The following is a 27,321-nucleotide window of genomic DNA, read 5'->3' on the forward strand; positions in this document are numbered from 1 at the left end:
AAGACAGAGCCCGACGTGGGGCTCTAACTCTTGAACTGCCACATCATGACCTGAGCCGAAGTCAGACTCTTAACAGACTGAGCCACCCAGGCATCCCTCTCAGCCTCCAGTTCTGAGAGCCATCTTACCACCTTTGCACTAAGAGTGAATTGCAATTAGTGTGCACATGGTTCACATTTCTTTTTACAGTTTTCTTGTTACATGTGAAATAATTCAAAATTACTTCCAAGCCACCTGAATTCATGTTCTTTCATTCCGGTATGAGTGCTCAAGCACAAATGAGCACTTGGACTGAAATATCCCACCTGAGAGAACTGCATAGGTTGTCCAAAGCCATTATCTTGCTGCTGTAGGCAAGTCTGGACTCATGGAGCCTCACTTCACCTTAGTGTTTCAACCCTGGCCCACTGCCTTGCTTAGATCGTAAGAGGTGGATGGCCTTCCTTTAGAAGTGTCTATCTTCCTCACAAGAGTCTTGGTTGGCAAGAATTTTTCAGTTAACTAAAAGCGGCAGCTTTACAGGCAAGATATGGAAGGTCTTTTCTTCTTCTTTTTTTTTTAAGGAAAACGCTTGCAAAGCATGCCTGAAACAGGGCAGGAAAAGCAACTTGTTATCTGGAAACATCAAAAACTTTCTTTTGGGGCCGTTCGTAATGTTACTTCACTGCATCACTCCCTCCGTTCCAGCCAATAAAAGGGTTAATTCCAGGATCTCACTATTCTGAGTCCACGCAAGCCTGCGAAAGGAGACCAAGTAGATACCTCCTCCTACCCTACATTTTATTGTCCAGATGTGACCTTTGTCCCATACCTAGAAGTGGCAATGACCATTGGCATGGATGTAGAGTACCACAGTTTTTCTTCTAGTCTTCAGAGTGGCTTTGAATTGAGTTTCAACTAGGCGAGAATTAAAACAGGAAAGAAATGAAGGATCGGGGGTGTCTAAGCAACCAAGTCTTCCCTGGAAGAGAAGAGGAAGCCGTGAGAAGTGAATAATAGGTTTATTTGCATATACACAAGAGAAGAGCTAGCGTTGCTGGGAGTCACAAGAGGAGGGGCTTGTGAGGAGGTAAGGCTTCAGCAGAGGAAGGCACCTTGACAAACAAGGGATTCCTGGCTTAGTAAATCAAGCACAGTTGCAACCTTCTTTTGCCCCAAGCCAACTCATTTACTGCTGTCCTAGAGACACAGGAATTACTTACAAAACCAGGCAGAAAATAAAGTGGAAAGAAACGGTTTTACCTCTCTGGACCAGCCACTTAAAAAATTTATATACAGGATACAGGAAAAAAAAAAAAAACAACAACATAAGAGGCACTTTCAAATAGTTCTTAATCTAATCAGTGCCGTCTGTCCTGCTAGTAAAAATACCATCATGAAAGACTTTGGGGATCAAATGTGCCTCCAAAGTTGGGGCCTCAGTTCACAAGGATTCTGGAAGTGGTTCCTGCCAGGTTTCCAGGCCTACGATCACAAGACAGGAGATTTCTGGAAGTGAGAGTGGAGTGGCTATGGAGATAAGCATTTCTCAGCCTGTTCCAGTGAGTGTCTTGTGGGCTTATCTCCTAGCAAGTGGAATCTGGGGTGCTGGGAAGAGTCTCTCCCAAGGATAGGAGACATCCTTGCTAAAAACGATCTTTCTTGAACACTAAAACTGAACCAGAATGAACTTTGACTTCTCTTTGGAGAACTCAAATGAAATTAAGGCTTTTTACATGAAAAACCAAGTTCTGCATTTGGAAACAATAAAACCACCAAGTGGTTGTTTCCCAAGGGAACTTAACTTCTTTTCCTCTAGGAACAGTGGATTGTCCTAAGAGAAATCAGAAGAGGCTACCTACTTGATTAGGTAAAACAAAGAGATTAGGGAGGCTGACTAGGAAGGGGAAGAGAAACACACACTGAGTGATGATATCTTTTTTTTGTATATAAAGGATTAAAAAATTCCAATTTAATAAATTTTGGAAAAGCAAATGTAAAATGACTTGGGCTTATAAAACCAGAATTTACAATTATCTGTGAATAGTCAAAGACAAATCATAGAACCATTTTCATTACAAATCCAAAGTAATTCTAATAGTTACAGAATCACTTTCCCACTACCCCCCCCACTGCCCCCGTGAGATTACAGTTGTTAAATTGTAAGCATCTCCACTGCTACTCATAGTCCCTCATCTCCTTCTCCTAAGACAGTGTTTTCATACCCAAGTCACATCACACATACCAGGCACGTCTTTCCTTTCACAAAGCTTAGCCAGATGATATCTCCTTTTGGCTGAGATCAACAACCTTCCTTTTATAAATAATCTTTCTTCCCCCAGCGCCTAAATTCATCCAAGTCTTCATCCTCCACATGGTCCCAGTCCCAGTAGGACGGGCCCTCCTCTAAAAGGAACACTGTATCAGTCACACATTCGGTCCTCTCTACGCCAATGCTGGCCGCGCCCCAAGTGGTCTAGCACATTTGCACCCAAGAAAAGTTACAGTGTGCCTCTTTCCCTCTCTTCCTCATTTCTTGCCACGATTCTGCTTTTTCATGACATCTGTGCTGACGAGATATCTGGTCATCCCTAGGTCTTCCTGCTTTGTGCAACTATGACCAAGTGACTGTAAGGATGGACCACTGTGATGCTGAAAATCTCTTGGTCTTTCCCCCTCTCGGTGAAATGCAGTCTCTGCCAGGAGCCAGGAGCCTTAAACCAGAGACTCTTCTCTGCCTCCTAACACACCAACTCAACAGGAATCGGTTATTTAGAGATGCTTACTGCTCTGCAGGATCTAGTCAGAACACCACAGCCTCTGCTAGTTGCAAGCCTGGGGGAAGATGCCAGTTTCCTTCAATTCTGACCAAGCATTTTGGGTTGAATTAAAAGAACATGGCACCACACTCTGTTCTTCACTACACTTCTTCATTAACATACCTATGACATCTGCTTAAATCGTCTGAGCACCAAGCTCTTCAGAGCTGCCTTTTCCCCCTCCCTTCATCACAGAGGGCCAAGGAAGTGCCCACTGGCCTCAAGAGCTCCTCTTAGGAAGTAGTACCTAACTGGTTAAAGCAGTCCCCCATAACTAGTTCTAGTTCATGGCCTCCATACAGAGTGTGGCCCAGCACTGCTCAATTTGCCATGGGTGAAGCTGACCAGGAATCTACGTTCTCTGGAATCTGATCTCAAGTGCTAACCTCCCATTAGCATTAAAAACACTTCACTTTTAGTGTGTCCACATTAAATGCTCAATGAAGAAGTGCTACTGAGAGAAAACATGGAAGGAAAGTTTCCTTCAGAAAGGAACCATGTGTTCCTTCCATCATGGAAGGCTTGTTTCCATTCTCCCCTTCATTTTTTCAGCATAAATCCACAACTCATTGGCAGGGCAGTCGGATTCAGCAGGCACTCACCATTAAGACCAGAACACTGACAGCATGTAAACAAGGTGAGATGGCAAAAGATACAGATCCATTGATCCTTCCCGATGGAGAACCAAAAGAAAAGCCTCGGAGACAATGAGCTCACACGTGCCGGTGAACACGCACAAGAACAAGTCAAATGTCTCAACAAGGATTTACTTTAACAAAACGCACAGGTACGCGATGCTCAAGTCTTACTAGAAAGGAGTCACTTGGATTTCCCCCCCACCTCTCCTTACACAGCACAAGCCAGTGACCAGCTAAACATTCAGACCCATTATTGAATAGAAGGGAGCAGCATCAGACACAAAATCTCAGGCCCTGGTTTTATGTGCCTTTAATACTTTTTTTCCTTTTCTCTGCGTTCACTAAACAGGATTAAAAATTTTCTTTGTAAAGCTACTTTTCATAGCTTTTTGTTTTCCCTTTGTATTTATCATGTTTTTAATTTCTTCTCTGAGGAGGAATTCTCTGAATCTGTATCTTCCAATTCGATTCGGTGCCTTTTGAGGCCACTGTGGCCGTGAACAGCCCTACTGCTGTCTGTGTCTGGGGGGTCAGTGGGGTCCTCTCTCGTTCCAGCACTGGGGGTCTCACAGGCCATTTCAGACCCACAACAATCTTTGTGTAGGAGCGTCCCTGTCAGGGACAAGTTATCATGGTCAGTGTCCGAATGTCCTGGGGAAGAGCAGGCTACTGTCTCCAGCTCCCCGAAGTTCTGCCCATTGTTGTGGGGATGAGGGGGGCGGGGGTGTAAGCGTCCATTGTTGTGGTTGGCACAGATGGTTTCGGGGCTCCGCTCCTCACTGTCATCAGACTGGGTCCTGGGACAGCTGCCAGACCCACTGCTGACAGTGGAGCCAGATGCCTTGGGGACAGGAGGAGAGGGCGGCTCCTCAGCCCGGCTGCTTAGGGCCTTGCTCAGGGCCTTTCCATTGAGCTTCTTGGTTTCGAAAGAATGTTCTACAGAGCTACCATTGTTAGTGTCCTGTGAGGTATCTTCTGGCGCCTCTGCCCAAGGGTGGCTGCTGTGCTCATGGCCTGGGCCATTGCTGGGATTTCTAGCAGAAGTCCCTTCTTTAAAAGCATCCTTGCTGCGACCTTCAGGGGGCAGGTCCTGGTTCCGCTGGGCTATGGTCATGCTTAGACAGGCTTCCTTACTGGAAGAAGGGGCTGGGTTATCCTTGTTGCTGGTTCCGGCTCTCCCTTCGTCGGCCTCCCCAGCCACGAGGGAGCTCTCTCCATCTTTGTTATTTGAGTAGGAGATATATGAGTAGCGGAGCCACTTGTAAGCTTTATAAATTTTTCGTTCAACCGACTCTATGTCGGAGGTTGGCGATGCTCGGCTCGGCTGAATCTCCAGGGTGGAAGTGCCCCGCTCAGGGGAGGACGTCGGGGAGGAGGAGAGGTCATCCACTTTGATCTGGGGGTAATCGTAGTTGTCTTCTCCAATGTAGGTGTTGGCGGGCTTGCTCGCAGGGGTGGGCCTCTCTTCCCGGGGTGTCTTCTGTCGGCGCCGCATGGCGTTCCGCTGCCGCGTGGAGGTTCGGCGCTCGTTCAGCTCCTCCTGGTCCTCAGAGCTGCTGGAGCTGCTGGAGCTGCTGGACTCGTCTTCAGGGCTGGGAGACCGCGGCCGGGGGAAGAGATCTGTGTCCAGCTCAACCTCGCAGGCGTTCTCCTCAGAGTCGGACTCGTTGGAGAGAGCCAGGAGGCGTTTGTCCTGGTAGCGCCGCAGGGCAGACAGGCGCTGCTGGCGAGAGGCTGCGTCCTCGCACGTGGGCGGCGGTGGAGGCGACGCCACCGCGTTGGTGGTGGTGACCCGCAGGGGCCCCAGATGGAAGGCGCTGTCGGCATTCTCGTCCACCGTGGGTGGAGGGGAACGGGGCAGCGAGGCTGAGGACTCTGAGTCAGTGTAGCCTGAGCGTTCGCTGACCCCAGCGTGCAGCTGGAGTATAGTGCTCTCACTGAGGTCGCTGTCGGAGTCAGAGCTCCAGCCCTCGATCTCTCGGCGCACCAACGAGTCAAAGAAGGCCATCATCCGGGGGTCTTCCTGCACGGACTGGTTGGCATAGTCGTGTGACAGGCCACTCCCGCTGTTCAGCACAAGGCTGATGTATTCTTCGTGGGTATAGAGGCAGCGGGAATCATCCTCAATCCGTCCGTCTAGGTCTCCTGTACATCCTGGCTGCTTGTATGGGCTCCAGATCTGCACAGAAGGCAAAAACAAAACCAAGGCCTGATTGGGAGGTACTCTAAAGCTGGTAGTGATAAAGAACACTAAGGCAGAGTTTCTCCGGACCCTCCCCTGCCATTTAGCCAGGATTTGCTAGCCAGTTTTAAAAATTTATTCTTTACCAGACCGGATTATGTGGGCCACACATGAAAACCCAGGCTTCTAGAGTCAGATGTTGGAAAAAGCATTGTCTAGGACACGGCATCAGCCTAGTGTTGGGAAAGCGAAGTCCCGTCTCTAAGCGCAGCACAGTAACACGCCATCTCCCCTACAGCGCCCCCTCTCCTTTAGCTTCCTGTGTTAGTAGCGTGGAAATTACAACAACCCCCTTCATAATCTTGAAGGGCAGGGGAAGACTTGAAGATTGGCCAACGTGCTCAAAACTCTCAGAAGACTGAAGCTGTGCACAGGGAGGTGCCACTTTTCCAAAGTGGAAACAGACCCAGCAGTCAGTCCTCCGTGGTAGTTAGTATTTCAGCCTATAACTCCACTTCTCCCCAACTGCAACATTTCTATTTTTAACTAATGGGAATTGCTTGTGGAGCTTGATAAGAATAGCCAACTGCCTACACTGCAGTTCCCTCTTGGACATGCAGGCATCAGTTACCCAGGAAACTGGGTTCTCTTAACCAGGTTGCTGCTGGCCTGTTCCCCAACTCTTCTGTTAGCTACAGGAATGGGTAGGACATACACCCCAAGACTGGAGCCCCACCCTTTAACAGCCTCCACTCTATCACCAGAGATACAGGCTGACAACCAGAGGATCTAGGCAGAGCTAGGTAGGACTCAAACTCAGGTGTGCCTGACTGCAAAGGCCCAACTTTACAAGTGGAATAAGTTATGCAAAAATCCAGTTCAAGGTAATTAAGCTGTCATTGCAAATGAGAATGCTTAGCTTCACCTGACTGCCAGACTGGTCCATGGAGCAGCTCACAGAAGCTCAGTTACATCAGCCGGTAGCCATGGCAACTCAGATGAAATTCCAGGCGATTTTCTTGCCTGACAGGCTGGTGTCTATCTTTAGGCACCCAACCCAGAAAACAGGGCTCTTCATTCTCTAACCTGGATCAAGACAATGCCTTTACTTCCCCAAAGCTATCCAAGGACAAATTTACCTCCTTATGAGCACTTTCCTGAGGCCCAACCCTTCCCATGCTTAACTTGTAACTTCTGGGAGGCAGAATCTCTTTGGAGGATCCCCAGTTCAAAAGGGGCTAGAAAAACCTAAATTAGCTCTTTTCACCAATTCTTACTTTAGATTTATTCTTCTTTTGACTTTGTTCCCTGCCCACAACTCCTCAGGCGTTCTCCCGTCTCCATCTTCATTATGTGACCCAGGGGAGGTTTTAAGTAGTGGTTCTCACAACCCAAAGTGCGCAAGAATCACCTGAAGAGTCATAACAGTGTTGACTCCTGAGTCCCCCCTTAGAGATTCTGATTCACTACATCACCACTGGGTACCAGGGCTCTGCATTTTTAACAAGGAGAGACCAACATTTAAGAAACACTAGTATACGGTTAGAAAATAGTGGAGAGGCACATGTGTGGCTCAGTCTGTTAAGCATCTGACTCGATTTCGGCTCAGGTCATGATCTCATGGTTCATGAGTTTGAGCTCTACATCGGGCTCTGTTGCTGACAGGGCAGAGCCTACTTGGGATTCTCTCTCCCCCTCTCTCTCTCTGCGCCACCCCCACTCTCTCTCTCAAAAATAAATATAGGAAAAAAATTTATTTTTGAGAGAGCACAAGTGGGGGGGGCAGAGAGAGGGGGACAGAGGATGCAAAGCAGGCTCCATGCTGACAGCAGCGAGCCTGATGTGGGCTCAAACTCACAAACCGTGAGATCATGACTTGAGCTGAAGTCCGACGCTCAACTGACTGAGCCATGCAGGCACCCCCCAAAAAAAACTTAAAAAAAAAAAAAAAAAGTTAAGTAGCAGAAAATAAAGGATTTTTCTGAGATTCTCAAATTCTTCGTGAGACCCAAAGTTTGGGAAACCTTCAGATATGGCCTTCGACAACAGGCTCAAGCTACGAATGACTATCTCTGCAAACAAATGTCCAAGGGAAAAGTTTGGTGGCTTAGGAAGGAAACTGGAGGGATTCCAAAGGCAAAGTCCTTAGGACTTTTTGGGGCCTCATTCTATATTCTGGGCCAGATCTCTTACTTTCTCAGTTTAAAAATGGTAAAATGTTACTAACCATGTTATCTAATATAAAGATGAATCTATATGTGCATCACAGAAACACAGAATTTGTTAACAGAAGTACAAAATATTGAAGGTGGGATGCTGGTCCAACTATCCAACAAACCAGTTTCTAGGTTCTTTCTGATCTATTACCCAGCCTCCTATTTCTTCCTTCAGGAATGAAAATCATTAACACTGAAAGTCAGCTTTTATTTGGGCTCTGGAATGTATTAAGCTGAGGTAGACTTTCATTCCTGAAGCTTAGAGTAATGGAACAAACCACTGGATCAGGAGACAGGAGACTTGAGTGTGGGTTCCCACTCAATTCCTAGTTAGCTGGTTGACCTTGGATAAAGCTCAACCCCCTGATCTAAACAGTGAATTAGATGGGTCTTATCCAATCCTAGGATTCAGAGCAAAACAAAACCATCATGCCAGACAGCCAGTTTTCAGTCCTCAAGGGACTTGTAGCACAGAGCTGCTGGGGCTGACAGAAGGGGTAGGAACCCCAGCTCTGTGGCCTCACATAGCCCTGGGCAAATGACTTCACTCTCAAAAGCCTCTTTTCTCATCTGTAGAAATGAAAATGACGAAATGACATAACCTATACCACAGCACAACAAAACATGGTGCTTTCTCTTTCACTTGGCAGCTGAACACCTTAACTAGAAAGTCTCAGACCCATCCTCAGAGAGACTTTTGAACATCAGAAGGACTGACCGTCGCTATTATCTTAGTCCTCATCCTTAAAATGTCAGTTTCAAATATTTGTGAAAGTGGTTATTTCTTTCCACTGAAACAACTCAGAAGTAAAGCAACAAAAACACAACTTCCTTAAAAATTTTTTTTTTAATCTTTATTTTTGAGAGTGAGAGAGAGACAGAGCATGAGCAGGGGAGGGGCAGAGACAGAGAGGGAGACACAGAATCTGAAGCAGACTCCAGGCTCTGAGCCGTCAACACAGAGCTCGATGTGGGGCTCGAACTCAAGGACCACGAGATCATGACCTGAGCTGAGGTCGGATGCTTAACCGACTAAGCCACCCAGGTGCCCCCAAAACACAACTTCCTGTTGCTAACATGTTAAATGTGGCTAGATATGCCTCCTCTAGGGGCAAGGTTCATGAGAAAAGGAGGGATGAGCAGGTTCCTTTCCAAGCCCAGTGAAAAGTTTAGTTCAAGAGGCTGCTGAGGGTAGGGCCCTGCAGTGGCTCAGTCCATTAAGCATCTGAGTCTTGATTTCGGCTCAGATCATGATCACACAGTTCATGAATTCAAGCCCCACATCAGGTTCTGTGCTGACAGTGTGGAGCCTGCTTGGGATTCTTTCTCCCCCTCTCTCTCTGCCCTTCCCCTCCTCATTCTCTCTCCCTCAAAATAAATAAACATTAAAAAAAAAAAAGGCTGCTGAGGAAAAAGATGCAGTTCAATTCTTATTTAAACATCATCAAAATGGAAAGCAATTAAGTAGCAAGTGTTCTGATCTACATAGGTGACCATGACAAGCTTGATGTAGCAGCTCTAAGCCTTCTTCTCTTTGTGATACTGTACTAAATTAAGAAATTTGTCAGGGGTGCCCAGGTGGCTCAGTCAGTTAAGCGTCCGACTTCGGCTCAGATCAGGATCTCATGGTTCATTGGTTCGAGCCCCATGTTAGGCTCTGTGCTGATAGCTCAGAGCCTGGAGCTTGCTTCGGATTCTGTGTCTCCCTCTCTTTTTGCCTCTCTCCTGCTCATGCTTGGTCTCTCTCTCTCTCAAAAACAAATAATAAGCATTAAAAAAATTTAAAAAAAGAAATTTGTCCATCTACCAAGAAAATCTATACAGACAGAGAGCTAAAATTGCTACTCAAGCGTTCTCCACACTCTCTAATCTGGCTTCCAAGACCTTCTGGGCCCATCTCTCGCTAGCTTTCCTGCCTTATATCTTAGATCTGTCATCTTGTGCACTTCATTTTGGCCAAACATGATCATTTTCTGAACAGGTCCTACACTTCACTGTTTCTGAGTATTATTTCTTAGTATAATGCCTGGAACACTGTAAGTGATCAATAAATATTTACTGATTCAATGAAATAATTAACTACCCATTCCCTCTACTTAGAATGTTCCTGGTATCTTATTCTTCTTCCTTTTACAGTCTTTATTCTTCAAAATCTAGTTCAAATATTGCCTGCCTGAGGTTACCACAGACGGGAAAACTCTCTTTCCCCCAGAGCATTTTGTTTATATCTCTTATGTAGATATTGCATTTTTTCATTATCTTTACTTCTTGTCTCTCCTACTGGGTCATCAATTCCTGGGGGACCTGCGTTACCTTTTTTTTCCTTTATGTTCCCCCATAGGCCCTAGCACAAATGGCATACACAGGTATATCATAAATGTCACAAGTATCATAATTGAATAAATGAATACTGGTTTTTGAGGGAAAAAAAATGTCAGCATTTGTCCTATCTTGCCCCTCTGTGTTTAAATACAAAACAAACCCCCTCATTTGCTCAGTGTGGACATTCAGGGAATTAGAAAACTGTTATGGGTGAGAAGAGGTTGGCCCTGACAGCAGGGATTCTACTCTGAGTTAAAAAGGCAGCAGTAAAGGACAAGGGAGAAGGTGAAGTGGAGAGAAAAAAGAGCTCAGACGGGGCTAAAACATTATGCTCTTGGGGCCATTGGTCCTCTCAGAAATAGCAAGCAGGAAAGTGACACTTATTAAAATAGTCAGAAATTGTCAGGCACAGGTAATTCACAAGGCACTCCTGGATGGCAAGTCACTGTTAGCATCCTTACTTGACAGATGGGAAACAGACTCAAATAACTGTTCAAGGGCACCAGTTGTGTTGACTTAAGGTTTCAAATGGCTAATCAGGCCTCTTGGTAGGGCAGCATTCAGACCCCATGGGAACCTGGAAGCAGTGAGTTCCATAGTTAAGTCTGGATAACCTCCCAGAGAAAACATTTTCTTCTCTTTCTCCTCTGAGAACTTGGCTAGTTTCCAAACATGACCTTTAGGGTAAGGCCTCCAGTTGACTAAACAATAAATGGGGAGACTAAGTACAGAAGCATCCCAGAGTACATAGCCAAACAGGAATCTCTCTTCTAAAGGAGATGTCCAAGCTGGGCTCTGAGAAAGAGAATGACGTCACCAGGCCGAGAGAGGACATGCTACTGTGCCAACCCATTAGTCATCGGCCAAAGGAGAAGAGAAAACAATCCAAGGGACAGAGCCAACTCCACAACTGCTCAGTGAAGGACTCTTAAGATGACCACCTCTAGCAGGGGCCTCTGGCTGCCTGCGGCCTTCCACCAGCATGGGAGTGTGACAGGACATTGGGAAGAACAAGAAACAGGGCTCTATCCTAACTACCGCTAATCAGCTGTGTAATTAACCCCAGATGGGTAGTTTATCATTTAAATCTCATCATCTATAAAAAGAAAAAGTCCATAAAAATGATCCAGAAGTCCTGCTCCAGGTCTGTGGAAAAATATGTGCAATCATGAAAGTCAGTCCTGATCCATAGGACCAACAAAACTTAAATAAAGGAAGTTGGATTAAGGATAAATAAAAATACGACCCATACTCCAACATTACATTTCTGACAACTTCCCTTGGTCAGATATAACTTGAATAGTTAAAGAAAAAGAAAAAGAAAAAGAAAAAGAAAAGGAAAGGGAAAAAGAGAGGGAGGGAGGGAGGAAAAAAGGAAGGAAGGAGGAAAGAAGAGAAGAAAATGAAAACTGGTTTTCAATGTCATCTTAGGATAAAATATGAGGAGTTTTATCTTTTGGGGGGATTATCATCCATCCTTACTTAAAAATCAAGTTATCAATGAATCCTGAAGAATTTATCATTTGCCCCAAACTTTCATTTTCTCCGGTGTGGAAAAGGGTTACTAACTACTGGAATGTGAGTGATGTCCTTCTGTGGACACAGGCCAGGCTTGGTCTCTTGGTTGCAGGTTCCAAATACATTCCTTGGCTGGGTTCAGTTCATTGAGTCGATGTGCAACTAATGCAAGTGTTTAGCTTCAATCACAACCACATGCAGTGGTTTTTGATATGTTCTGAGACAATTTAGCTATGCTTCTGGCAGTCAGTTAGTTATGTCTGTGCCATATTAGCATAGCAATTAATGCAAAGTGCACCCGAGTAACTGAGGGGACGGTGGCTTCCAGATGAGGTTTGGAAAACAGAACTCATCAGACTCCAGATCAAAAGCTATCGGCAATGTAGTGGCATACAAATGGCATCTAGTTTCAAAGCCTGGTGACTATTTTTAAAAGAGGTCCTGAAAGGAGGGTTTTAAACCACTCTTTTTAATATCAGTTTTTCAGTATTTTGTAGCATGTGAAAATAATCGAGAGGTTTTTAAAAGTAATCTGTGTCCAACGTGGGGCTTGAACTCACAACCCCAAGATCAAAAGTCGTATGCTCTACTGACTGAGCCATCCAAGTGTCCCAAAATAATTGAGAATTTTGATAGACCTTTAGTATGTTTAGATATGAGGTCCTATATATATTGTTCTAGTTTCTTCCCATTATGAATTATAATAATTTGTTTAAAAAAGTTAGAAGGGAAAGATGCCTCACCTTGATAATCTTTTCTACGCCAGAAGAGCAGATCATGTAGGTGTGAGGGTTAAATCGGACCTGGTTAACAATAGACCGATGCCCTTTCAGCACCATGAAGGCTCCGTTGACCACCCTACCAATGCCACCTGGGAAGACAGAAGGAAACAAAAATCAAATGATGAAATGGAGCAAAGTAAAGAGGTTCCAGTAATGGCAGACAAACAGTTCTGAACTGGAGCCAAGATTTTTTATTAACTATGCCATCAGCAGAATGCTTAATCTTACAGATAAAGTTGCTATGGAAAGAGGGAAGATGAAATATTCTCTCAGCATATGTGCTCTTACCAAGAGCCTTTATTTAGCCTGTAAGCATTGCCCACGCCCACCCCCTGCAATTCCATTGTCAATGAAGCCACAGGCACTTAAAACATTTCTCAAGTTTTTGATCCCCAAGATAGAACCCAAGTGTTACCTTAGAAAAGGCCAGTCATGAGCAAAATGAGACTGAACTACTTGGGAACAGTTAGGCAGCTGAGCCAGGGACATGCAGAACCAGAAGCATATAATTACTTAAATGCACAGAAAAATCTCTCATCTACTTGCCCTCAATTTCTATGATGAAGGTAGCAAACAAAACAAACATATGAAAACCACGGAGAAAATAATGGAAAAAATCCTTTTATTACCCTGATAATGGGGAGAGTTAGGGATAAAGAAAGGAGATCTGGGCCACTTCCATAATAGGAAGGGCCCAGGTACTAAGAATGTGAATTAGAGCAAGGGCCTTAAAACCGTCACATATGGATTAAAATCAAGAGGCCACTAATAGAAAGCTGTATTTTAAGGACCGTCCTGTAGGCTTTCTTCTTCAGTGACTGAGAAAAGCACCAGAGGCCTGGAACATATAACACAGATGAAGATGTCATCATTTATACACTTGAAATAATCTCAAAGGTTCAACTTCACTGGTAAGGGCATCACACACAACATACACATCCATGTTCTAAACAAGGTTGCTTCTGAGCAACAACAGCTTAGTACACATAAGCCAACCTGTGTCCCCAGCCAACTGGCAAAATGTGATGCGTTCAGACACAAACAAATAAGTGTCTGTTTATCTAAGCAATGAATACCATCGTAGCCCCTACCAGGAGCTTGGCACCACTAGGGCACAAAGTATCAATCAGTAGGCAGTCTTGGCTTCATATACTTCCACCCCACTCCCAACTCCACCTTGTTTAAACATTCATTCCAGACATTTCTCATCTCAGTGTCCTAGAGGGACAATGACTAGGAACAATATCCCTTCTCCAGACATAATCTGGTTCTGGAGAAGGTGTCTTCTTCTGCTTTTGGCCTCCTGACACAATTCCTCTTGTGACTCATGGAAGATATCCCTCTTTATTGCAATGCACATATGTATCTTTTTTATGACAGTGAGAGTTTTCAGACTGCATTGATCTGTTCCTTGGTAGTGCCCACTTAACTAGCACTAGGTGCTTATTCTACTTGGTAAGTGACAAAAACGTCCTTTGCCTAATTTTCCCACCATAGTTGACATTATTAATGTTTGAATTATCCAGGATGTATAATATACTTAAAGTTATCCATATCTCAACCCAACATCATCAAGTTTGCTAATAAACCTTGGAGAGTGACTAGACCATAGAATAAATGTGTTTTCATGGATCAGGAAAGGTTAAGCACTAAAGTAGGCTGCCATGATGGGAATCCCTAGGCAGCCTGAGTGTACTGGGTTCCTAGAGTGGAGTGGGAGGAGGGGAAGGTAACTTGAGCCTAATCAAAATAAAAATAAACTTGAGAAAATTAAGGACAAGAGATCCATGGGAATCTAAACCAGTCGTCTCAACAAAGGGATCTTACCACCCCCCAAAGATTTCCCTTGGATTTTTTTTTTTTCTTAATATAAGGTTGATTCAAAAAGTAGCATTCCCATTCATGGTTTTCTTCTGAATTCTACCCATACCTGTGCTGGGGTAGTCACTTAGCAAACAATCTTTGGGTTAAACCTAGTACTGATCTCTTATTTAATCCTACTGCCTCCAAGAAAAGTAATTTAAATGACTCAGAGAATGTGAGTGATTTCTTCCTAACCATACAGCTAGTAAATGGCAGAGTCAGGATATGAACCAGAGCCTGTTTGGCTGTAACACCCAATATCCTTTCCACTGTAACAGTGGCCTTTAAGAGATGAAAGGATTTGAATAGGGATGGAGTCTGAAGCTCATAAAATCTTTCTAAATCTTTCTGGCAGTTATCATATGGGTTGTTGTTTTTTTTTTTTTTATAAGTCATCAACTTAAGAAAGGGGAAGGGGTAGACTCTATCCAATGGCATCCTGAGTACAAGCTCCATAGTATCACCACAAGACATTGCCAACACTGAATAGTTCACGAAAGTAGAACTGGCTCTCTTGCGTACCTAGAACTGGGGGCGCAATGCCTGAACCAAAAAGTACCTGCTTAGTAAGCACTTGTTGAATGGACAGTGTTTCAGGAGAGGGCAATTCTAGAATAAATACCACCAAAGGAGGACAGATAGAGCATCTCATGTCTTAAAGAATCAACTACCACAGAACTAAATTTTATCAACCAAACTGATCTTAATCTGTTAAAGGTTATTTGGAATACAATTACAGTAACTTTTGGACTTGCAGAATAAGTGAAAGGGTACCCACATCTGTAAATTGAGACCATGGGAAAACTTTCTATTGCTCTTCCATGCTATGTGACCTCATCTGATTTCTCTTCTTGGCAGCAATTTTTTTTAAGTTTATTTATTTATTTTGAGAGAAACACATATATCGCAAGTAGGGGAAGGGCAGAGAGACAGGCAGAAAGAGAATCCCAAGCAGGCTCCACACTCCTGACATGGGGGCTCAAACTCACAAAACTGTAAGATCCTGACCTGAGCTGAAACCAAGAGTCAGATGCTTAACCGACTGAGCCACCCAGGCACACCAGCAATTTTAATACAGATCTTCTCTCCTTCTTCCCACCCAAACTGATATCTAGGAAATCTGAAAAAGAGGAAATCCATAGAACCAAGAGACTGATGGTAAAAACAGATACAGGAAGAATTATGGCTGCCATGTGTTTAAGGTATCCAAGGCTGTGTACACAAAATCAGAAAAATGAATGGGTTTCAGGGAGGTTCTCGATAGTCCTCCTGGTTTCCAGGTTTGAATGATTGAATATAGCTGATGGTGTATAGTTAGATACAATGATTTTTAGAGAATAAATTTTTATCAGTCCTGGAGATATGTATAAATAAGATTTCTTCATTCTGAAATGGCTAAGGTCAAGATGCTACTATCAGTAAAAACTTGGGGTCTCCCCTCTCCATTACCTAGCCAGACCATGCCTGTCAATAGCAGGATCAAGTTGGCAGGAGTCAGGCAGGGAATATTTTTTTCTAAGAACTACATAATCTACACACTCTCCCTTCAGGATCATTTCTAAGACTGTGGTGATGGGACTGGTGAGGGTCAACCTCACCCCATGAGCTGAGTCAAGACCTAATCACTAATAATGGATACCAATGAAAAAGCACATACCTGGGAAGAGCCACCTTACTCATTTTTGAGCTGTCATTTGTTTATACACTTCTGTACAAACCAACGATCATTGTGCTGGGCCATCTGCTCTGTCTGGCCCAACCAAACATGTTGGCATCATTTTGTAGGTTTTTTTTTTTTTTTTTAAGTCAAGGCCAAAGTTGCTATATCTCCATCTTTCCTTTGGTTCAGAAGGGATGCCAGGGAGGTGAAGAAGGCTATAAATAGGCTTTACCTATTTTACTGCAAGAGTTTAGAAAAGAAAAGGAGTGGGCCTCTCATAAGATTCCAGTATCAGTAACTGACTATCTTAGCAAGATTCCAAGAAACACAAGGGACTCAGAGAAAATACCTTACTTAGAACCCTGATAAAGACCTTTCTAAAATGCCAAGGCCAAGTGTCCCTCCAGAGAAGACAAGGCGCTAAGTGTATAGGCCCTCATTCCCCCTTCCTTACCTATGCTCCTCTTCCTACAACATTCAGCCAGAGATTTGTCCCCTTAGGACTTTCAAGGGTCAGGACAACATTCCCATTTCTTGCCAACTTCAGTTACTTCTGTTTGTCAATTTTATTTGTTTCAACAAAATCCTCTAAGAATGACTATGCTTTCAACTCAAAAGGTAAAAGCAACCTGGTCAAGATTTCTTGATGATTTAGTCTAACAGCAATTTATCAATCACATTGGGAAGAGGTCTTCAGTGGCACTTGGGGCTATACAACAGGACACTTAAGTACTTTGTAATGAAATAAATCCCAAATCAACCTGGATAAAATACCAGTATTAATTTTCTTGTCAGAGTTTTTGGATTTTTTCCCCCTTCTATTAATTAATGGGTAGGACAAACACTTTTGTGAGAATGGGAAGGAGAAACAATGGGTAACACTGAGATTAGGGACGGTGAAGTGTGAAAGTGGTAGTGAGGAACCAGGAACAAAGACCAGATGACTGTAAGGGGCTGATGGAAGATAAGAAATTAAGATGGCAGGGGATAAATTTGCATTTCCAAGCAACAGAGTATTGACCCCCATGAACACAGTAAATATCCTTGATCTTCCAAGATTTATGCTGACATATCCAACATAGTAATAAGAGGATTGGACAGATAAGGGCTCAACAGGGGCTCCTGGGTGGCTCAGTTGGTTAAGCTTCCGACTTCAGCTCAGGTCATGATCTCACGGTTCGTGGGTTTGAGCCCTGTGTCAGGCTCTGTGCTGACAGCTCAGAGCCTGGAGCCTGCTTCAGATTCTGTGTTTCCCTCTTTCTCTGCCCCTCCCCCACTTGCACTCTGTCTCTCAAAAATAAATAAAACGTTAAAAAAAAAGGACTTAACAAATGGTTAAATTGAAACTAGTGGAGAATATTGTTTGCTTAAAAAATTTTTTTAGGTTTATTTATTTATTTTGAGAGAGAGCAAAAAAACACAGGCAGAGGAGGGGCAGAGAGAGAGAATAGGTTAAGCATCTGACTTCAGCTCAGGTCATGATCTCACGGTTCGTGAGTTTGAACCCTGCATGGGGCTCTGTGCTGACAGCTCAGAACCTGGATCCTGCTTTGAATCTGGTGTCTCCCCGTCTCTCCGCCCCTCCCCTGTTCACGCTGTCTCTATCTTCTCAAAAATAAATGCTTACAAACTTTTTTTAAGTTTTAATTAATTTTTTTTTTTTTTCAGTAATCTCTATACCCATCATGGGGCTTCAACTCATGATCCAGAGATCAAGAATTGCATGCTCTTCTGACTGAACCAGCCAGGTTCCCCAGGAAAATATTGTGGGTTTTTTGTTTGTTTTTAGTTTTTTCTTAGGGTCTTTATTTATTTTGAGAGGCAGAGACAGCACAAGTGGGGAGGGGCAAAGAGAGGGGGAAAAATCCCAAGCAGGCTCTGCACTGGCAGTGAGGCTTGAACTCACAAACTGTGAGATCATGACCTGAGCCGAAATCAAGAGTGGGACCCTCAACCAACTGAGCCACACAGGTGCCCTGAGAATACTGTTAAGAGTGGTATAAAAAAACCCTCAATATTCAGGTAAAAATGACAGATTACAGTAAATGAAAAGCTTGTAGCATTTCATGTGATAACTTTATCTGGTAGGCTCTAGGTTGGAATATTAAACAAAATCCCGCAGAATGTACTGATGGGGCAAGACGATGAGCAAATACTTAAAGGAGTGGTACTATTTTGGGGAGGCGGGGGAGGAGAGAAGTTGAAAAATCAGGTAAGTGATCATTCAAATGATATAATGGAAATCAAATCTCTGGAATTACCTAGTCCTTTCCTAAGCAAGAAGACTTGGGCTTGGTGATAGTCACCAGAGAATCCAAAGGTTTCATTCAGTCCTCATCCTGAGTATTCGACCTGTCAGCAAGATCAGGCGTAGTTACCTCTCCTTTCTTCACTGCCTTCCTAGGATCACCATCTTTTGGTTTTCCTGCTACTTCATTGGTCACTCCTTGTTGCTTTCCTTTTTGGCTTCTCTCGCTTTTTTTTTTTTTAAATGTTTATTTTTTTCACTGTTTATTTTTTTAATGTTTATTATTTATTTTTGAAAAAGAGAGACAGGGAGACAGAGCGTGAGCGGGGAAGGGGCGGGGGAACACAGAATCTGAAGCAGGCTCCAGGCTCTGAGCTGTCAGCACAGGGCTCGAACCCACGAACCATGAGATCAAGACCTGAGCTGAAGTCGGATGCTTAGCTGACTGAGCCACCCAGGCGCCCCATCCTCTCCCTGACTTCTTAACACTTGAATGCCTTAGGGCTCGGCCTTTGCTCTCCTTCTTTTGACTAGGTATGCTCACCTGTTTGGTGATTTCATCCAGTCTTATGGCTTTAAATACAACCTACATATGACCATAACTCAAATGTTGATCTCTAGTCCAGAACGTTCTCTCAAACTCTAGAATTTCATACCTCTATATCCAAACTGTTCAATATCTATCTCTACCTGGATGTTTAAGAGACATCTCAAATGCTACCTGCTTCCCCTCTTCCCCTGGCAAATCTATCAGGAAATCCTGATGCATTTCCCTTCAAAACACAGCTAGACTGTAACCTCTATTACCTTGGCTCAAGCCACCATCACCAGTCACCTGTGTTATGTGAGACTCCTACCAATCCTCACTCCTATCTTTGGCAGCCCCACTCCCACCATCTATCCTCAACTCAGCAGCTAGAGCGATGCCGTTAAAATAAGCTGGATTGTGTCACTCCTCTGCTCAGAATTCTCTAATGGCTCCCCCGTTTCACCCACAGTAACAGCCTATAGGGACACTCCCTGTGCCCCACTTACCTCTGTGACTTCAACCCCTACTATTCCCCCCTCCCTCACTCTGCTTCAACACATTGATTTCCTTGTTGTTTCTCAAACACACGAGGCACAGTTTCGCTTCAGAACTTTGCACTAGTTCTACCTAAAATACTCTTCCCCCAGATTTCTGCATGGCTAACTGCCTTACCACTTTGAAGTTTTGCTCAAACGGGATCTCCTCAAAGAGGTCTATACTGAACATCCCATCTAAAAAAAATTACATTTCCCTGCCCCCTCCATACCACTTCCTATCCTCCTTATTCCACTCTATTTATTTTCCATAGCACTTCTAACTTTTTAGACATAATTTACTGTGTCTACTGTTTTTTTTTTTAAGTTTATTTATTTATTTAAGTAATCTCTACACTCAGTGTGGGGCTTATCCACGATCACCAGATCAAGAGTTGCACGTTCCTTCGACGGAGCCAGCCAGGTGCCCCTACTGTGTCTACTGTTTATGGTTTGCTTCTCTTGGTAGAGTATAAGCTCCATGATGGCAGGGATCTTTTGTTCCTTTGCTGTAAATCCCAACACTTTAGAACAGTGCCCGTGTAGAGTAGGTTGTCAATAAACATTTGTCAAATGAATGAAAAGATGTGCCTGTGGAATATAAGTATACTGGACAAGACCTAATCTTTGTTAGTGGGCTCCATCACCCAATGTGTGGATTATCAAGTGTTTCTCCATCTTCCCTTTGTCGGTGTTGGATGTTTCTTTTATGGCAGTTGTACAATAGTAAGAATGGGGAAATAAAGGGGCTAACTCCTCCTTATGCTTCACAATCCTCTGAAATGCTAATTCCATGAAAACCTTACTGATCCTCCACATCTCTTCAAGACTCCCTTAATGATCTTTTCTATGGGCTTTGGAACCCTCTTTTAAATTAAGTGTGTTCACACACACACCCTTTTCTCATCTTTCTCAGACTGGAAGTTCTTTGCAGCCAAGAAAGTATTTATTCTTTCAATCACCTGTAGTGCTTTGCATAATGTCTTATGTTCGGATACTTAGGAAGTGAACAAATTGAAGTAAATCCCCTCATCATCTTCTCTGGAACAAGCCTTGGAGGGGGAAGCTAAAGCTATTATTACCAAAATAATAATTTTGGGGAGTATCTGTTGAGGCAATTAATCTATTTCATTCCTGACACCACTGGTAGAATTAAGATGTTACTGCTCTGAGGGGCAAGGGACTACTTCTTTCCGTGCTATAGCTAAAAGGTTGTTCAAATAACCTCAGTAATTCCAAAAGGCCTGAGTGAACACTCCCTGAGTCTCTAAGTTTCAAACAAACCATAAGAAATACAATCAGGGTCCTGACAATACAGAGAGCAGTGGCTGCCTCGTGGGGAGGCACCTAACCACCTAGGAGTTTAAAAACAGCCAGATGAGGACAGCCAGTGCTGTCAGAAAAGCTCCAAGAACCCCACAGACTGCAGTGCTTAACTGCGCAAAAAGTCAGTTTATACTAGTTCCCCTTTCATCGTCTGTACTTCACATGCATTTGCAACCAACTACTCGTGACCAATCAAAACAGTTGTCTTCCAGCTACAAGGGAGGAAGAAGAAGCAGATGCCCAGGCCTAACCCACTGAGAGTGAACGCATGTCTAGAAAAAGGAGGAGAGACAGAGCACGCAGACATATGCAGGGCCTGTGAAAATGCACGTAGAGCTGTTTCCAGCCTATATCCTTGGCCTGCTGGCCGTGGGGGTGGCTGCAGCAACTGGGCAGTGAAACTGCATGTTTTTCCCCTCTATTGAGGGAAAAATCTGTCATAGAGCTTTCCCCCTCTTTAACTACTGATGAATCAAGAGCAACCCTCTTGATTCAAGAACATGCAAGAACAACTCAAATGGCCATTCACAAGGGCACCAGAGGAAGGCAATGTCTTGGATTCTAAGGAGTTTCTCAGAGAAAAGTTAAAAGGGAGAAAGCTTTCTTCACGAGAAATATCATTAAAGAGTAGCTATTGAATAACCCTCAACAATATCCCTAAGAAGGTAGATATTATTACTATGGTTGTACTGTTTATATTGTTAATATTCTTCCTTTACAGATGAAGAAATAAGTTTGGCACGGTTAAACAATTTTTCCGAAGGCTAATCCAGAAGACAAATGGATCAGGTGTTCAAACACAGGCCTACCAACTCTATTACATTATGTTTCTTTCCATAAATAGTAAGGTCTTAGCATAGAGGCATATCTCAAGGGAAGCAACTCTATCTGTGAAAACCCTAAAGATCTTTACAGCAAGAATTAGGGGAAAGGGAAGGAGAAAGTAATATGAAGATTTTCCAGAGACACCCACCTCCACCACATGTTGTCAAACTTCATTACTTCCATACCTAAGTTACTAGGGAGCTAGTATCTTAATATACATAGCAGTAACAATGTCTTACATTTGAAACGCATAGTTTTCAGAGAGCTCCCAAAACTGTTAAATCATTTCATGGGAGGAGAAGGATTTTTACAGAAGAAACTAATGCTCAGACAATTGCTGTAAGGTAACTCAATCAGCCAGTTAGTGGCAGCACTGGACTTGAATCCAGGTATGATTTTAAGCCTAATGCTTTTTCCAATACACCACACCGGCTCTATACATAACTGTTGGTCTGTTTATTTTAGCTTCAGAATGACCACATAAAAAAGATGCTCTTCCTATGTACTTCAGAAGAGCAAAACATTCTGATGGGCCTGTTCTTTGCCACAGCAGAATTCCCAGTTCTACTCATTCCTCTAATTTTTAGAGAGATTTCTAGAAAATGAGTTATTTTTTTTAATATGAAATTGTCAAATTGGTTTCCATACCATACCCAGTGCTCATCCCAAAAGGTGCCCTCCTCAATGCCCATCACCCACCCTACCCTCCCTCCCACCCCCCCCTCAACCCTCAGTTTGTTCTCAGTGAAAATGAGTTATTTGATATCAAGTAAAAAACAGCCTACTCTTGCCAGGTAGCTAGTTTTATGGTGGGTATTAGGTCTTACATCTCCAAATGATTTCCTCAGCCTACTGGGAAGCCCTAAACAGATTACTTAGCCAATTTGTTAAATCAGTACCATTTATATAATAAATACATTTCAGTTCTTTGGAGTTTGGAACTGGAGTTCCCCCAGTGATTTTCAGTCTTTGTGAACAGGAGAGTGGAGAAGAAAAGGATGCCCTTGCTTTTGGCTCACACTCAGGACTGCTCTCCATTAGTTCTCTCAGCATTTGGTATGCCCTGCAAAGCATACAGTAGGCATGCGTTAAGTGCTGATGGCTTGTCTTATTAAGGCATATAAGCAAGGCAGTTTCCCCATGTTAGCCTGCCTTAGTATCTTCTGTTCAACTGGCAGGCAGGCATGCATAGAGTGAGTGAGCTTGGCCTCAACCATATTTTGTTTAAATCAAAGAGGCCATAGATTAAAGTAGGAATTTCCCCTCAGACTTTTTGTCATCTGAGCATTCAAAGCTAGAACCCACAGGCTGCATCTACCTCATATACTATGCTTGGCTTGCCGAACACTGCTGAATGTTTTTAAAGTTACAAATTCATTGCCAACATTTAAATAGAGAGGTTACATATAAAAATGAGGGGTTCTAAATATCCCTGAAGCCAGGTTTAAGAGTAGGGCTCAAAACAGGAGGAGTTGAGAGCCTGTATAAAGAGGCAGTTATACCATTATGCTCCCCTCTGAGCACACATGGCCAGGAAATTGCCCATTCCCCACACAGGCAGAGACCTCGGGGTGGGATTAAATACAAATCTGTGTATAGATCTGTGAGAGCCATAGCTCTATTCTCCTATTTGGCTCTTAGAATCATGGCTTAACTACCAAGCAAATACCACTAGCTCAAAGATTCCCATTCGGGGAAAGTAGCTGGTTTCAAGAGCAGAAAGTCAATAGAGAATGTCCAATATTGAAAATTCAAAGATATCAGGAGTTACAGGAAAAGAAAGGAACTGTTGTGTTTAAAAAAAAAAAGAAAAAAGTTTTGTAATATTATTTGACTTAAAAATATGTACCTGTATTATTTTGATAAAAAGAAGTACTTATAAAAATAGTGAAAGTTATGAAGAAAGAATAAAAAGAATAGAAAGGAAAAGGAAAGATATATGAACAAGGGAAAAGAAAAGAATGTGGGTGGGTTGTCAGAAGAGTGGCAGGAAGGCTGCATTCGCTAAATGAGCCAAGGTTCACAAAAAATAATGCACAAAGGTGCTGACACACAAAGCAAGACAATGATCAAAGGGGCAGACTTATTGTGATAGACTAATGTTGAAGGGCAATACAGAGAAAACAAACCCCTCCGTTACCAGTTAGCGAATCCAACAAGAAAGGTAATCATAACGTCCTATTCTTCACTTGTGTACAAAGAAACCCAAGCATCAAGTAAAGGATGGGAATCCAGGGCCAACCACAGCCCATGTGGAAACCACAGAGTTCCTAGCCAACTCTAAGTATGAGCAGATCACGGGTTCTGGGGCCTCCAAAAACAGCTTGAGTGATCCCGAGTGTATTTCCTGAAACACCCGGTAGCACACTAAATATCAAGGAGCCAAGATTTTCTCTGGTCAGACTTCATCTGTTGAGCTTATTCAGTGAACCCTTAAACAGAGGTAGAACAAATCCAGAGGTGAGAAATCAGTATAGCAAAGAAAACAAACATCACCTCTTTGAAGAACTGCTAAACTAAACATGGGGGGTGCTATCTCTGGAGAAGATCTAGAAGAGGACATGAGTGCTACCTTCAAATGAGTAAAAAGCTATGAAGAGGAAGAAGGGCCATTCTCATTAAGCCAGCACTCAAGAAACTACCGGGAAACAGAGTAAGACTTATGGAAGAACTTTCTAGTCACTGGCATTACCCTGGGGGAACAAGCACTTTATCATGATGGATATCCTGGCAGAGGTTTTAAGTTATTCCTCAATAAAAGTGTACTTAAATATATGTAAGTTATAACTCAAGAAAAAATGATTGTGGGGTTGGGTATGTGAACAGAAAATTTTATAGACCACTGATCTGGCCAAATATCCATGCAGTGTTCATGGGATGAATGCTGGGATCTCATGTTTTCATCTTTATTTAGTTGAGAAAATTGTATTTCTATTGTGATTTATTCTTTGATTCATAAGTATTTATTAATTTTTTTTTTTCTTGAGGAATTAAAAAATATTTAGAAAATAGCGCAAAAAGTGGAGATTCATAAAGTTGAACACCCTTATAACCAACATCCAGGTCAAAACTTGGAATATTTTCTGGCCATTTTCATGCCCCATGTGCCTCATTCCAATTATAACCCTTCCCCACCCCCTTAATCAACTATTATCCTGATTGCTATATTAATCACCTCTCTGCATTGTTAATAATTTTATGCATCCAAGTGTACATTTCTAAAACTTCAGTTTTGCCTGGTTTTTGTTTTATTTAATATGTCTTTTACATTTCTTAAACAATAGGTTTCCTCCTGTCCATCCGTTCTTTTTCTCATTAGAATGTATTTATTGGAGAAAACAGGCCATTTGACCTATCATTTCTGACAGTCTGGGTTTTGTGGATGGTATCCTCACACCATAGCACAATTTGCTCCTCTGTCCTCTGTGCTTCCTGCAAACTGAAAGCTGGATCCTGAGGTTTTATTCAGAGTTGTTTTATTTGGCAAGCCTATTAGTAGTATTGTACTCTTTTATCAGGAGGCACACAATGTCTAATTGCTTTTCTTTTTATGATGTTGGCACCTGTCAATGCTCAGTATTTAGATGCATTAATTCATTGAAGCCTGTAAATGATTACATTAAAATTCTATAATTTCTTTGCAAACATGTCTTTATTAAACCTACATTTTTCGTAGATATTTTCCCTGGATATAGAATTCTGGGTTGGCAGATTTTAATTCTCTAAGCACTTTAGAGATGTCATTCTATTATATTATGACTTCCATAATTTGGCCATCACTCTTATTGTTGCTCATTTATAAGTGATTTGTACATTTTCTTAGGCTGCTTTTGGTTTCTCATTATCTTTTGTTTTCAAGAGTTTGACTTATGATGTGCCTAAGTGTGTTGTATTTATCCTGTTTGTGATTACTGAGTTTCTTGAATCTGAGAATTAGTATATTTCATTTGTTTGGGGAAATTCTTTTAGCTATTACCTCTTCATATATTGTTTCTGCTTCATTTTCTCTCTTATATTTCTGGGACTTCAATTTCATATATGCTAGATCATCTGTGTTCCACTTGTCTCTTACACTTTTCTGCTCTTTCCATTCTCCGTTCTCACTGACCTTTGATATTTTTTATTGACCTGCCTTCTATTCACAAGCTTGTCCACTGTAGGTTAAATCCACCCAGTGCATTCTTAGTTTTAGATACAGTTTTCAGTTTTAGAATGTCTACATAATTGTTTTCTAAATAGATTCCAATTCTCCATTGAGATTCTCCATGTTTCTTCTATTTTCTTTATCACATTTATAATATTTAAGGTCTTTATCTGTTAGCTTCAACATATGGATAATTTTGTGGGTTGGCTCCTATTATTTTTTCCCTCTTTATTAGTGGCCACATTTTTATGCCTCATAATTTTTTACTGTATGCTGGACACTGTGTGTGTGTGTGTGTGTGTGTGTGTGTGTGTGTGTGTGTGTGTGTGTGTGTATGGTGGGGGGGGAGGGAGAGACAACCATAGAGACTGCTATGGACTGAAATGTCTCCCCCAGATACAAATGTTGAAGCCCTAATTCCCAATGTGACTGTATCTGGATATAAGGCTTTTAAGGAAGTCATTAAAGTTACATGGAGTCATAAGGGTAGGACTCTACTCCAATAGGACTGGTGTCCTCATAAAAAGGAGGGACACCAGTAATGTGTGTGCACAGAGAAAAGGCCATGTGAGAACACAGTGAGAAGGTGGTCATTTGCAAGCCAAGAAGAGAAGCCTCAGGAGAAATCAAACTTGCCAGCATCTTGACCTTGGACTTCTAACCTCCAGAACTGTGAGAGAAAATACATTTCTGCTCTTAAAGTCACCCATTTTGTGGGATTTTGTTATAGCAGCCCAAGAAGACTAACAGACTAAAGCTGATTTCCTCCATACCCATTCCACTCTATAGAAAATAAGGTAAGGGGCTGATCATCCTCAATCTAATCAAGAGGAACTAGGTCAGGGCTTGGTTGCTTCTTTAGTAGAAATAAAACTACTTCTGGTTTCAGAGGTCTCAAAGGCAAGACCTGGAGGGTATATGTGGCAGGTGCCTTTCTCTAATTGGAGTCTGTGTCCTAAGCACCAGAAGATTGCACGATCTCATTCAGCCTTTCTGGTCCAGCCTCATTCTCAAGTGTAAGCCTCCTGGGCTTTTAATGGGGAGTCTGACAAGTCTCTGTTGTCCACTGTTCTGAATGTTCTGTCCTTTGGAGATTTTAAGCTTAGCTCTTTATCCTCCTTTCCTGTGCAGGTTCACAACCTGGCAAATGCCCAGTGGAGCAGGCCCCTCCCACTAGGGATCTTTTGCCTCCAAAATGCTGTGTTAAGGTGGGAACTGAATTTTGCCTCTCCAACCCAGCCCCCTAGCTCCCAGGACAACCCCAGCACTCAGCAAAAGTCCTACGGGGAAGAATGGCCATGGGTTTGAGGCACTCCTAGATTGTACTCTGTCATATCAACCCATGTGGTCATTGCAAATTCTGGTTTCTTCTGACCCCCAGCAGCCTGCCTGAGGCAGCCCAATCTGCAGCCTCCGCCCAGATGCGCCTAGGAAAGACAAAGGTCAGCACTTTCTGCTCGGCTAGGAAGGGCTCTTCCTTCTCCAGAATTTGAGTTCTTCTAGCACGCTTTGTTGTTGCAGCTCTCTGACACCTTTATGGCAGGAGCTACCTACTGCTTCCTCTGCTGGATCTAGTCCTACAAATCCTTTTTTAAAAACAAATGTTTGTTCATTTTTAAGAGAGAGAAAGAGAGTGTGCGTGCATGTGTGAGCAGGGGAGGGGCAGGGAGGTTGGGGGTACAGATGATCCGAAGTGGGCTCTGACAGCAGAGAGCCTGATGCAGGGCTCCAATTCAC

The 27,321-nt window shown here is 43.0% G+C and overlaps 1 protein-coding gene across 5 annotated transcripts in view; it reads right to left on the reverse strand.

The window, feature by feature from the left end:
- Positions 1 to 984: 984 nt before the first annotated feature.
- The window catches only part of DCAF5 (DDB1 and CUL4 associated factor 5), a 106,887-nt gene continuing 80,550 nt past the window's right edge, over positions 985 to 27,321 (reverse strand). For all 5 annotated transcript variants that reach the window (XM_040477515.1, XM_040477514.1, XM_040477517.1 and 2 more), the window contains 2 exons: positions 12,418 to 12,545; positions 985 to 5,615 (listed from right to left, as the gene is read on the reverse strand). In XM_040477515.1, the coding sequence (XP_040333449.1) occupies positions 3,846 to 5,615; positions 12,418 to 12,545 (1,898 nt within the window). In that variant the 3' untranslated portion in view covers positions 985 to 3,845. The remainder of the gene's footprint in view (positions 5,616 to 12,417; positions 12,546 to 27,321) is intronic.

This window comes from Herpailurus yagouaroundi, unplaced genomic scaffold, assembly GCF_014898765.1.
Source record: "Herpailurus yagouaroundi ecotype Mexico unplaced genomic scaffold, PumYag 141, whole genome shotgun sequence".
NCBI classification, from domain to species: Eukaryota; Metazoa; Chordata; class Mammalia; order Carnivora; family Felidae; genus Herpailurus; species Herpailurus yagouaroundi.